Source organism: Biomphalaria glabrata, chromosome 2 (assembly GCF_947242115.1).
Source record: "Biomphalaria glabrata chromosome 2, xgBioGlab47.1, whole genome shotgun sequence".
NCBI lineage: Eukaryota > Metazoa > Mollusca > Gastropoda > Planorbidae > Biomphalaria > Biomphalaria glabrata.
This window is the reverse complement of record NC_074712.1, coordinates 2002284-2016622: the sequence shown is the minus strand read 5'-3', so window position 1 is coordinate 2016622 and position 14339 is coordinate 2002284. Positions and strand designations below refer to the sequence as shown.

Below are 14339 nucleotides of genomic sequence, written 5' to 3'. Positions count from 1 at the left end.
GATTAAATCATATCTAGCTTAAAATGCAATGCCTCGGGTTGCGGTAATTGAAGTTGAAACAAGAGTATATAAAATCCACAGAACCAAACCTGCATAGTTTTTCATTTCTAATCCTTACGACATAACCATCATGTCATCTTTATTTATGCTTCGATGGAATATTCATAAATATACTTAATATATGAGTTAAAACAATTTTCGAAGTTTAATAATAGCCTATGCAATTTTTGATTACCTTTAATGAACACAAATATTTTTATACATGTATGCCGATTATTCGTTTCCTAATGGTTTCTATTCCTCGTGATCTCTTTGTTAAAAAAAATATTGTTTCTATAAGAAAAAAATAAACATTTTGAAGGATTATGTCTCTTATGTAAGGATCTATGTTTTGGTTGCATATAACTACGCATAGAATTTTATGATTCTATGTTTTGCTTGCAATATTAGTTCATTTATTCCTTTAAATTAAAAAAGGAAATTGGTCCATTATATCAACTTTTTTTGTAAAAAAAAAAAAAAAAATACTTTCTTGATATATACAGAAATAAAAGATCTATTAATTTTAAAAAAATATGCTAATAACTCCAAGTACAACTGTAAATCATGAACTATGAACAATATTGGATCTTCGCTCTTTGTAAAGAACATGAGACACTGATCTTGTTTAGACCACTCGCTAATGCTCCTATATCTGGGACTATGACTTTATAATTGATGAACTCCAGCGGGTATATTATAATGAACAGTGTGTCTGATCATGACCTATACACAACTTCTCAATAACCTTGACTGCTCAACAGTATTAAATGGTCTGGACTTGGACGCGTTAACCTGTTTGTTTTGTGTGTTATTGTAAGTAAAACTATAATTTGAATAAACCACATTTAAAAAATCCTAATAGCTAATAGACAACCTAGTGATTGTCAAGTTTGGACAGTTTCGGAACAATGTTAACCTTAATTGTTATGTAAACCGGGAACTTGCGTTTTGGTCTTATGTATTGTTGGCAATGTCATATCTTCTACGCAATTTAAAAAAAAATTAGAAAATCATTACGCCCTACGTATGCCCCTAGGTCAATCTTGTCATGCATATTAATCAATTACTTAAACTCTACCAATAAGATAAACAAATTTATTTGATATGTTAACTATAACTTAATGAACTCTTTCTCTCCCTAACTGACGATACCAACGTTGATTGCACCAGAACGTGGTAAATAATTACGGAAGTAATGTGTTGATATACCAATGTATTTCCTTGGAATTGAGCCTGTATGATGATTTCTGCGGAACGGTGGTCAATCGCATATTTGTTTAAATTATGGGAATAATATATACAGCATCATACACTCTCGTTTTATAGTGAAGTGCATTATTCATGACAGAATGTTGTTAAATAAATAATTAAAACGTGGTCAGGTTTTAAAAGGAGAAAACCTTTGCATTACTTTTTATGTCACTCTCATGTTTAATTACTTAATAATTGTTTGTATTCATTGATCTTTAAAAGCAGATTAGTTTAATTAAAATTTGTCGACTTATTTTGTTTTACTAATTACTTCCCTTTATGTATATCAGCAACCGGGGATTGATTGAAATGTCAATCATTCTTACTTCTCCTCTCATTTGTATAATTGAAAAAAAAAATAAATCTTTGATTAACCCGAGGTGTGAATACGACTAGCTATCACAGTCAGACTCAATGTTTAATTATATAGTTCTGCTGTCAACTCAACCATTCCAACTAATTATGCACAATTTAATTGTGAGGTGATCGATTAGGGATTAGGTAAACAAATGTGGAGAGAGAGAGAGAGAGAGAGACTGAGAGAGAGAGAGAGAGAGAGAGAGAGAGAGAAAGAGAGTTTTTGAGTTTAGGCACATCGGCACAATTTAGGCCATGTCGTGCCCGTAATCCTTTAAGGATCAATCTCCCTTTTAATAACAAGGGCTAAATTCTATACAGTTAAATCATTAAAATCAAGGTCTATTCACAGTTAAAATAGTAAAGGTAGTAAAGATTTAATAATTTGGTAAAAATCTTATGTAAATATTATATGTTCACAATTCATACATCAGATCTTGTTAAACAACCCCACCTCCCGGACAAAGTTCAGTACCTTCCCAGGGTCGACATTATCGAATAGTATTTTTAAGTTGTGTGGTCTAAAAAATTTCTCTCTGACATCCTGGTATCTGGGGCAATCAACGAGGATATGTTCCACGGTGAGGCGAGAGTCACAGAACTCACAAAGTGGGGGCTCCTCTCTCTTCAGCACAAAAGAGTGCGTGCTGTAGGTGTGGCCAATCCTAAGTCTGGACATGGTCGTGCTACCACGCCTTGTCAGACCCTTAGATGTGGGCCGCCACCTGACATCCGCCACAATCTGCCTGAGTTTATTGTGAGTCTCAGCCTCCCATCGGTTCTGCCACTCTCGATAGGTGGCAGAGGCAATACTTTGTCTCAGGTCCGAGTAGGGAATTTGAGTTCCTGACACTGCTTGATTTAGAGAGAGAGAGAGAGAGAGAGAGAGAGCTCAATGTGTAGACAAATGAGAAAGAAAGAAAGAAAAAAGGAATAACATTGCTTGGATTGTGTTAAAAGACAGAGCTTTGCTTGTAGTCTCTTCACATGCGGATTGGGAGGTGCCTTATTAGAGTCAATACTGTTGTGGGCTAATCTAATCTGACTTCACTTCTATTTCAATTATTACTTCACAGAACATTACAGGTAAAAAATATACTTGTTAACAACTTTTACTGTTATAAAATGACAACTTTATTTATCACTGGGAAGTACGTCTAGTCTTCATAAACGTCGCTATTTCTCTAGCTATCATCCGAAAACAAACAACTTCTATACTATCGCCATGCCGCTCTCTTGTTCGTCTAGTCTACTACGTCAATCGTCTGTCTGACTACGTCACTACTTTTACAGTATCTAAAACAATACACAATATATTTGTCTAACAAAACTAACATACTCTCTAAACTAGTACATAACATTACTTAATGAAGTATCACAGGCAAGATATACACTTTCGTGAGTAGAATACCTTCAAACTCTGACAGGGAACAGACATGAAGTGTAGATAGAGCGTGGATACAGGTACAATAATATCTTATCTTATATAATACAGACGTTACTTCAATAAAAAGATGATTACGTCCTACGCGTCATGCATTTAGTCATGCATATTAACCAATGACCTAAATTCTGCCAAGTCACTGGTTTTCATGGCTGGCTGATGTAACCCATTCCATGCTCTAATAGCACTAGGGAAGAAGGAGCTTTTGTACAAATTTGTCCTAGCATATGGGACGAGGAATGTGCCTTTATCTTTGTGTCTTTCAGAGTATATTAGATATTGTTTTTGTATTTGAAGATTATGGTTCAGTGTTTTATGTATAATCGCTAATTTATTTTAAGTCTTCTATCCTGAAGGCTTTCTAAATTTAGTGATTTTACTAAATGTGTTACTCTAGTCAAATGTGAATATTCGTTTGTTATGAATCTCAATGCTCTATTTTGTGTGTTCCAGTTATTAAATGTTTTCTTGAGTTAAAGGGTCCCAAACAGAGGATGCATATTCTATTATTGGCATAACCAAAGTTAATTAACATTTTAGGTTAATGTTTTATTTGATTTATGGAAAATGCTTTTAATAACCCCTAATGCTTTGTTTAGTTTTTTTGATAGTTTCATCAATATGGGGATTCCATGAAATTTTGTTATTTCTTTTCACGCCTATGTATTTTGCGTTTTTAGTCTGTGTTACTGGTCTACCATGAATAAGATAAGTGGAATTAATTTGTTTTAGTTTTTTTGTTACTCTTAATAACTGACATTTTTCTGGGTGGAAAGACATGCTCCAATTTGATTCCCATTTCTGTAATTCATCTAATTCTCTTTGTAAAATGTCTGTATCTTGTGTTGTTTTTATTGTTCTACATATTATGCAATCGTCTGCAAATAATCTGACTATTGTTCCTGAAGTAATGCAATTTGGTAAATCATTTATGTAAATTAAAAATAGTAGTGGACCTAAGACTGTCCCTTGAGGGACACCTGAGTTTATTGTTATCGGTATTGATTTAGAGCTATTCAGTATTACAGTTTGTTCTCTCCCTATCAGAAAATCTTGGCTACCTAGAAGGGGGCTCGAGGTTCGACACTCGACTCGGGCAGAGTTGTGTTTACTGAGCGCCTAAAGACAGCACGGAAAACCAACTCCTAGATACCCCCTCCCCCCCCCCCCCCAACTGGTCCACAAATGAGATTGGACCAAAGCGCTTTGAGCATGCTATAAGCATGAAAGTAGCGCTATATAAAAGCTATAATAATAATAATAATAATAATGGACCGTCAATGCCAAAAATATTTATTTTTTTAAGCAAACAATGGTGGTGAACTTTGTCAAAAGCCTTGGAAAATTCTAATAAGATAGCATCTATTTCCTCAGTATTATCTAAACCTTTTGAAAAATCTTCAATTAGTCCTTGTGACGACTTCCTAATTTTAATGAACCACAAGACATGGAAGTAACCAACTCGACTAGATTTCTTGTCTATGAATACAGCAGTTTCATTTCCTCTCTAGTTTCTACCTCACAACCTACACCAACAGGCCTAGCCGCTCTACTGACCTCCTGCATTCCTGACCTCTCGCTACCTCTCGCTACCCCGCTAGGCTGACCCATTCTACCGCTGGACAGGTACAGAACAGGGGCGTAGCTTAAGGGTGACACTCATGCTCCGCGACATATATACACACACACCAGGATCCTTTCACAACAGTCCTATTAGTTGTGTTTCACATGATCTATGTTTCCTAAAGCCATGTTGGTATGTAGTAAGGGCATTATGTTTGTCTAGGTGATTTGGGATGGTATTCCATATTATGTGTTCTAGGATTGTTCATGTGATGCTGGTTAGTGATACAGGTCTGTAGTTTCCTGGGTCAGATTTGTCTCCTTTTTTAAATAGGCGGGGGGGGGGGGCGATGACGTTACTTGTGACCAGACCGTTCTCTCTCCCTTTGTTTACTAGAGCGTGACAAACACTTTACTGTCAAACGCTCAGAATTCTAATCAGTATTTGAAGCAAGAAAATCTTTACGGATAGTAGAATGGAACAAGGAAATTATAACAAAATCTTAAAATAAAAGATTAAATTTATAATAATAATAATTTTTTTGGGGGGCGGGGGGGGGGGGGGCTATTGATCTTGGATGCATACAAAGTTTTAGAAGGGAAACCCCTGATATATTATAGTCCTTATAAACGGTCACGGTGACTTTGGAAATAAAACAACGACAGCGTAACAAAACGTACTGCCATGTCATGGAGTCTGTGTCTGTTTCCAAGGTGATAATGAAGAAAGGGAGTATTTATTGTTAGTTGTAGGGAAAGGGAGCATTAATTTAATGTTAGTCTCGGTAGAATGATGCAAGAAAAGCGGCGCTGTCGTAAGCTGTCTTGGGTGCGCCAGACGACTCCAGGATGACAGAGAGTAAAGACGAGTTTTTATAGTGAGTTAGATTTGTTTAAAATGTGAGTTAATTTCATCTCAAGTTAAATAAGTCCATATTGTAATAAAAGTTATGTTTAGTATTGCTCACAAGGAAGTTATTCTAGTTATTTCTATAAATCAAATAAGAACATAAAACTAAAATGTTACTTAACCTTGGTTAGGCCAATAATAGAATATGCATCCTCCGTTTGGGACCCCTCAACTCAAGAAAACATTAAGAAACTGGAACAGACACAAAATAGAGCAGTGAGATTCATAACAAACGAATATTCACATTTGACTAGAGTAACACCTTTAGTAAAATCACTAAATTTAGAAAGCCTTCAGGACAGAAGGCTCAAAAGTAAAGTAGCAATCATACATAAAACACTGAACCATAATCTTCAAATACAAAAACAAAATTTAATAAAATACTCTGAAAGACACAAAGATAAAGGCACATTCCTCGTCCCATATGCTAGGACAAATTTGTACAAATACTCCTTCTTCCCTAGTGCTATTAGAGCATGGAATGGGTTGCCTGAGCTAGCCAGGAAAACCAGTGACTTGGCAGAATTTAAGTCATTGGTTAATATGCATGACGCGTAGGACGTAATCATCTTCTTTTTTGAAGTAACGTCTGTATTATATAAGAAGAAGAAGATGTTAAAATATAATACTCTTCCTGCAATTTGGTGTTACAAGTTAAGGACTGTCAAAAACATTCTTTATTCATAACTGTATATAGTACATTTGGAATCAAATTTATTCCGAATTTAATAGTTGAAAAAAATGAACTAACCTTCTCAAGCTTTGCGATATTTGCAATCTATAGGAGCAGATGCTGTGAAGATCATCTGTTTCTGTGGCTCTTGGTTAACCAGGGTTATATAGTCCAATGATGCCCAACCTAATTCAACCCGCGGGTCATTTTAATTTCCAACACTCATTTCGCGGATCACATGACAAAAAATGTACAACAACGAAATGAAACTGACCTGAAACAATTTTATTAGAAACCTGTATATCTAGTAATTACTTTAATTAATGGGATATACATAACTTCATTTTTTAAATACGCATGTTGGTTTATATTCATGTTCCAAAACAAAAAAAAGTAAAGTTCCGTACTATTTTCCTTGTATATTCTACAGAGTTCACGTGTCAAATGTTAAAGGTCATGGTACCAATCCATAGGGAAAAGATGAGGCTCCTACTGTATGTAAAGATACAATCATTCTTCAATCTTTTTTTTTTTTTTTGGAGAGGGGTGGGGATTTGTACACTTTGTGCCGACGTCGCGGGCCGGATCTGGCCGCGGGCGTACTTTTGGCATCACTAATATAGTAGATAACTTTCATTATTTTCCATGTAAGCGGTTAACAAAGACTTCTCTGAATGTGTTCCTGAACTTTGCGTTCATATTGTAATAGATTAAGATGTTAGAACTGGCGTTAATCATATGAAACAAGAATATCGTGCCCCAAGTATCGATGAAAATTTTGGACAGTTGTCCGCTGATGTAAAATTCCGGAACAAAGACAGTGACCAAGGAGACTGGTGTCCCGGGGATGTAGGCAATGGTCAACGATGCGGCCACAACGGTAACCAACTTGATAGACTTCTGGTTACGTAAACAAGGAACACTTCGAGAGCTTATTTCAGAACGGCTCTTCATCATCCATTGGGACTGCCGACGCAGATGGATGACCAATATAGAAGCGAACAAGATGACCAAGCCTTGACTGATGACAACAATTGCCACATGTAGCATGAAATTGATCCCTTGGGTCTGCTGCCTGTTGCTTCTGAAATCAACGCCCAGAACCGTTTCATTTTTCTTGTCGCTAAAGTGCCAGGACAAGTAGACAGACGTATATTCTGGGATAAGAGTTAACGCGTTGATTAGCGTCAGAGCACAGATGATGAGTTTACTTCTCCTGGGAGTTATCATTGTCTTTATCTTCAGTGGAAACACAATAGACAGGCATCTCTCTGCTGTGATGTACGCAGTGATGCAGAGAGTCACCCGGCTGGAGAACCCTAAAGGCCATCCCCCTGTCACATAATACAGCTCGGCGAAGGCGATCGGGACCTGAAGTCGGTCGATGAATGGATTCAATGCAAAGACGATAAAAAGTATGGAAAAAATGTCTGATATTGAGATACAGAAGAGACTGATGTTGATGGAACTGCCCAACCCTTGATGTAAAAATACTGTGATGTTGATGGTGTTAGCAAATATTCCCAAAAGCCCAATGATGGATGAGATACAGGTATTGTTGACTAAGAAAAAAATAACAACTGCTAAAGATTGTTCAAGTCGACGGTCAGAGGCGGAAGTAGCTGTCATGTCTCTCAGGCTAGAGTCGTTCAAATCTGCCATGTTTTATATTTTTATATTATTTATTTTTGTGTTTTGTTTTTATCCATTGGTAAAATAAGCTCCACACAACTCCCCCTTTGCAGACACTGCGCCCACCCCTTTGAAACCGTAAACCATATCCTCTTTGAATGCCCCTCCCTAATCTGCCTTACTACCACTACAGCCCAACATAACCAACACCCTGTATGGCAGTGCTGAACAACTGAAGACAACAGCACCCTTTTTTTCCTTGGCAAAGTCTGCAAAAGAGCTGACAGCTCAGCAGCAATAAAGCTGGCTAAAAGAGGAAGAAGAAGAATCCATTGGTATAAATGTAGTCTTTACAAAATGCCTTTTATTGATTCTAAGCTAGTTCACTTGTATTACAAACTTTTTTGTTATCTTGTTTGTACAAAAAAAAACTTAAAATGCCTCTGACTTTATTTCTTGTATAATGTAGCATGTGTAACCTGTAAATTTTGTCTAAATATATACCTATCACAATGTTATATATTATTCATTTACTTAGTGAAAAATTTAAATAGGTATTTATTACCAAAAATTTAGAACAATGCCTTGTTCCACAATGACAATATCTGGAATATTTACATGTTCAAGATTTCGTTGCTTAAGTCCAAAATAATTTCTTGTAATGTGTAGGATCGATACCAAATTATTTCCTACAAAAAATGATGTCCTGTTTAACTTGCCTCCATTCCCTGAGATTTTATTGAATCAGGAATTATTTCCAATTATTTCGTTTGTTTAGTAATTTTAAACAAAAGAGAGTTCCTCAAAATATTATGCTATGAACAAAGTGTAAAACAAACCAACAATTATTTGGTTTGTTTAATCATTGATAAAACAATGGTTTCTGACGCTTTAAATGGGAATAACACGTCACTGTTTGATTTTTTTAAAATTGGGACTGTCGACTTTTCCATTTTATAATTTCGCATATATTCTCAATGCAAACTGATCGAACGTGACAATGGAATTATGTAGACATTGTGAGAACGAAGAAAAACAAATGCTCCTTCTTCCCTAGTGCTATTAGAGCATGGAATGGGTTGCCTGAGTCAGCCAGGAAAAACGGTGACTTGGCAGAATTTAAGTCATTGGTTAATATGCATGACTAGATGCATGACGCGTAATAATTTTTTTTTAAAGTAACGTCTGTATTGTATAAGATAAGATAAGAAAGAAAATGAAGAAAAATAAATAGGCACAAAAGGCTGGTGTTACCGGCTGATGACGTTACGTCTTATGAATTGACGTCAGACGACTGAAGGGAAAAAGTAGGGACAGAACTGAACACAAACACTACATTTGGCTTCTTAATCTTTTTTTTAAACGAGTTCATTCTATATTTTTTCTTATGTTCAGCAACTATAACAGTAACTATAACACAACTATAACAGTAACTATAACAGTAACTATAACAGTAACTATAACACAAATATAACAGTAACTATAACAGTAACTATAACAACAACTAAAACAGTAACTATAACAGTAACTATAACAACAACTAAAACAGTAACTATAACAGTAACTATAACAGTAACTATAACAGTAACTATAACAACAACTAAAACAGTAACTATAACAGTAACTATAACAACAACTAAAACAGTAACTATAACAGTAACTATAACAACAACTATAACAACAACTATAACAGTAGCTATAACAGTAACTATAACAACAACTAAAATAGTAACTATAACAGTAACTATAACAACAACTATAACAACAACTATAACAGTAACTATAACAACAACTATAACAACAACTAAAACAGTAACTATAACAACAACTAAAACAGTAACTATAACAACAACTAAAATAGTAACTATAACAGTAACTATAACAACAACTATAACAACAACTATAACAGTAACTATAACAACAACTATAACAACAACTAAAACAGTAACTATAACAACAACTAAAACAGTAACTATAACAGAAACTATTACAACAACTATAACAACAACTATAACAGTAGCTATAACAGTAACTATAACAACAACTAAAATAGTAACTATAACAGTAACTATTACAACAACTATAACAACAACTATAACAGTAGCTATAACAGTAACTATAACAACAACTAAAATAGTAACTATAACAGTAACTATAACATCAACTAAAACAGTAACTATAACAGTAACTATAACAGTAACTATAACAGCAACTATAACAGTAACTATAACAGTAACTATAACAGCAACTATAACAGCAACTAAACAGCAACTATAACAACAACTATAACAACAACTATAACAGCAACTATAACAACAACTATAACAACAACTATAACAACAACTATAACAACAACTATAACAGCAACTATAACAGCAACTATAACAACAACTAAAACAGTAACTAAAACAGTAACTATAACAACAACTATAACAACAACTATAACAGCTACTATAACAACAACTATAAAAATAACTATAACAGCAACTATAAAAATAACTATAACAGCAAATATAACAACAACTGTAAAAATAGCTAAAATAGCAACAATAACAGTAACTAAAAGAGCATATATAACAGTAACTAAAACATTAAATATAAAAAAAACTATGAAAATAATTATAACAGCAATTATCATAGTAACTATAACAGTATCTATAACAGTAAATATAGCATCAAGTATAACAGCGTTTGTAACAGTAACTATAGTACCACTTATAACAGCAACGGCAACTATAAAAAGACATCATAATCCCAGTCTTCACCGTGATTCGTACCCAGCACGCCAAGCGTCAGACGCCGTGCCCCATTCAATACTTAAAACAACTGAATAATGAATACATTCCCAAACCATACAGACATATCAAAGTAGAAAATAAAAGTAACTTTCTCTCTCTTTCTCTCTCTCTCTCTCTCCCTATATAAAAATATATATATGACAAAGACATAAGTAGATTTACATTATATCTGTCTACATTAGTTTTATCTACATTACGCTACATTCGGAACATCTCACAGTGAGAGATTCGCAGTTTATTAAAAAAAACAAAAAAACTTTTCAATCAGCGAGATGCCGAATCATAAAACCCAATATTTATTACAAGTACTTCATCTATCTAATAGTTCGCGAATTTCTACATTTTCTAAATCTTACATACAACAAAAGAAATCTAGACCATCAATGCCCCACTAAATATGGCCGCGGGCCATATGAGGAGACCGTGATGAGGTGCTATCCGGCCCCCTCCAAACCTCTACCCACAGTGCCTAATAACGCATTTTACTCGACGGAGTTGCTGACCGTGGTGAATGTATCGGAAAATCCGATAACCCTTTTCGTGGTACAGGGCCCGCCTTAGACATATGCTAACTAGGGCCTAGGGCCTCAGTTGGTGAGGGCTTCGTACAAGTCTCCTTGATATTCTTTTAGAGTAGAAACAGCGAAACCTGTCTTCAATGCTATTGTTGGAGACCACTAGGTTTTTTTTTTATTTTATCATTGTTTCAAAGAGGTGTTATGTAGCTGAATCGATTAAGCGGAAGTTGCCTTTAAAATTCATATTCACAAAGCTAATCAACAAAACTCTCCAGGTCCCTGACTTGGGACGCAGGATAATGTGATGATGCGCCCAACTATGGATTTACCTTTAGACAACGTTAACTGTAGCTTAACTCTTTCTCTCCTAATGGACGATAACATCGTTGATTTTTGACCTAATTAAATTAAATTAATGATTAATTTTTTAAACTTCACTTTGAATTATATAAAAAGAGCATGTATTTCCCTTTAATTCTATACCAAATACACAATTTTCTGATAACAAACAACAAAGCTATGGAAGCCCAATCATAACAGGGGAGTGAAATAGTAATGAGCAAAATGAAGAACTCCTTCCAAAACGTGGAAAAATAATTACGGAGAGAAAGAGTTAAGGCCCACTTGCATGTCCAATACCCACGCACACACAAAATGGTTTCTGTGATAATTTTAAATCATGTTGAAGAGCGATCAAAGGAAGAATGGCTTTATTTTGATTACAAGGGCCGAGTATCTTACATAGCTTAGGGCCTTTTCGAGTCTAAATCCGGCCCTGTGTTTTACATAAGATTGTCACTCGGCAGCCACACGAATAATGACGATCAGGCCGGTAAGACCTTCCTCTTGATCAGCCCGTCTTTTCTATTTTCAATTTGAGAACTCTTCTGCGTCTGAAATTTAGGATACTCAAGTCAGTCTAGTGCAGGGGTTCTCAACCTGTGGTTCGCGATCCCCCTTGGGGGTCGATTGACGCTTTGTTAGGGGTCGCCTAAGACGGTACGTGACGTTTTGGCGCCGCCGTTTTGGCGACGCCGTTTTGGCCCCGCCGTTTTGGCGACGGGACGTTTTGGCGCGAGCCGTTTTGGCGACTGGACGTTTTGGCGCGAGATATCATTTGACGATAATTTAATAAGCACGTAGTTTTTTTTTATGAACCTTTGAATTCCAGCGACTTAGGCAAATAACCATGGTGTCTATGTATACTTAACTTCAAGTATTTTGAGAAACATGGTACATGCATTATTTTTTTTACTTATTATTAGCAAGTGTTTGGTATGTATAGCTGGAGATACCATACAGTCATTAAATAAACCAATGTTAATGTAAACAAATAATTGCATCAATTTTTTGTCTATCATCGTTTCATTTTCTTTTTAATTTTAAAGTAATATCTTAAAAAACTTTTTTGAAAATAAATATGTGCCTCTTAATAAACACACATACACAAGCCAAAATGTTTATTAAAGGAAATGATGTGAAAATCAAACACACATTTACATTTAGTTCGTGAAAAATATGTCTTAACACAAACACTCATGCAAAACATAGATATGAATAATTCTTTTAAAAGAAATAATACAATAAACGTACATAATGTATTTCGCGCCAAAACGTCCCGTCGCCAAAACTGCTCGCGCCAAAACGTCCTTCGCGCCAAAACGGCGGGGGCCAAAACGGCGTCGCCAAAACGGCGGCGCCAAAACGTCCTGCTTCGCGCCTAAGACCATCGAAAATATGGATTGTTTTTGTCTATTCTAATTTTGCTGTGTGTGTGAGGAAAGGGGGGGGGGTCGCGGCCGAAAGGGGGGGGATTCTAAAAAGGGGTTGCCGAGTTTAAAAGGTTGAGAACCGCGGGTCTAGTGAGTAGTCTTGGTTAATAGTTATATATCTCATATTATACAAATGTACTTCTGTTCGTTTTAAATATTAAAAAAAAAACGAAATGAGATTTTCTTTAGTCTTAGAATTTCAGTTTAAAGATTTCTTGAAAAGAAGTTCTGAATTTGGAATTCATCTTATAGTAGATAATAAGATTAGTACAGGCAATCAGTATGCCAAATAAATAAATCATCGCCCGGGTAAATATAAAAGCTTTGTTAAATTTACCACCAATGTAAAATTCTGGCTCAAACACCGTGACCAATGACACAGACGTCAGAGGAAGATAGCAGACGACAACTGACGTGGCCACCACGATCACGAGCCTTACCGATTTCCGGTCACGTGACGACCAGGGACGTACGGTGTTTGCTATTTCCGCTGCTCATTATCCACCATTTTGTTTGTCGCCGGAGCTGAACTACCAGAACGGAAGTGAGAAAGGCCACGCCCTGTGTCTGGGGCCTGTTACTTCTGTAGGCCACGCCTAGTACGCTGGTGTTTCTTGGTGCGATATACTGTAAATGTACGTTGAATGGCGTAAAGTTGCAGAATGCGAATGTCGTGTAATGCTGAGTTCTTGCTTCCTGAGGTGCTCTTGACACGTGACAAGACAAATACTATAAATTGACCTAAGTCCGTTTCAGCAGACAAACATGAAGTTTATTTTACTACAATAATAATGATAATACACTGCACTCCTTGTTAGTGCTACAAGTCAAGAAATAATAAACAATCCTATCCGCATAACAGCGGTATCAAAAGTATCCAATATATGTTAGCTACAAATCACGTCCGCATCTCAGCGGGCAACACTGTGTAGAAATATAGATCAACTAATACATGTCTCAAAAGACCACTGGCAACAACTGCCCACAAGTTACTTTCTAACTGAAATTACTACAGACTTTTCTAAGTCGCTACTGTCCATCCCGGACTAAAATATACTTGACCACTCGGTCCAAATAATAACACTTGACTTCTAACTTGACTTCACTTGTCTGCTTGACTTGACTGACTGACCTCTAAGTCAACTTTATTCATTCTACTTCCTGTTTTCTACATCAGGAATTCCACGTGTCTTTTAAACTCTTAACATGACGTGAACTTTAGATCATGCAATGTCAACTAAGACTGTGACATATACTCCCAGGAGAGATAGATCGACGAGTACTCAGGAACTAATGTGATAACATTAAGACCTGAAATGATTGCAATGACCCCGGTCGCTTTTTTAGGAGTGATCAAAGTCTTAATCTTCAATGGGAAG

The 14339-nt window shown here is 35.8% G+C and overlaps 1 protein-coding gene across 1 annotated transcript; it reads right to left on the bottom strand.

Moving 5' to 3' along the window:
• Positions 1–6876: 6876 nt before the first annotated feature.
• On the bottom strand, positions 6877–7902 carry LOC106075619 (tachykinin-like peptides receptor 86C). The gene has a single exon (XM_013236523.2). The coding sequence runs from the start codon at positions 7900–7902 to the stop codon at positions 6877–6879; it is 1026 nt and encodes a 341-aa protein (XP_013091977.2).
• Positions 7903–14339: the final 6437 nt, after the last annotated feature.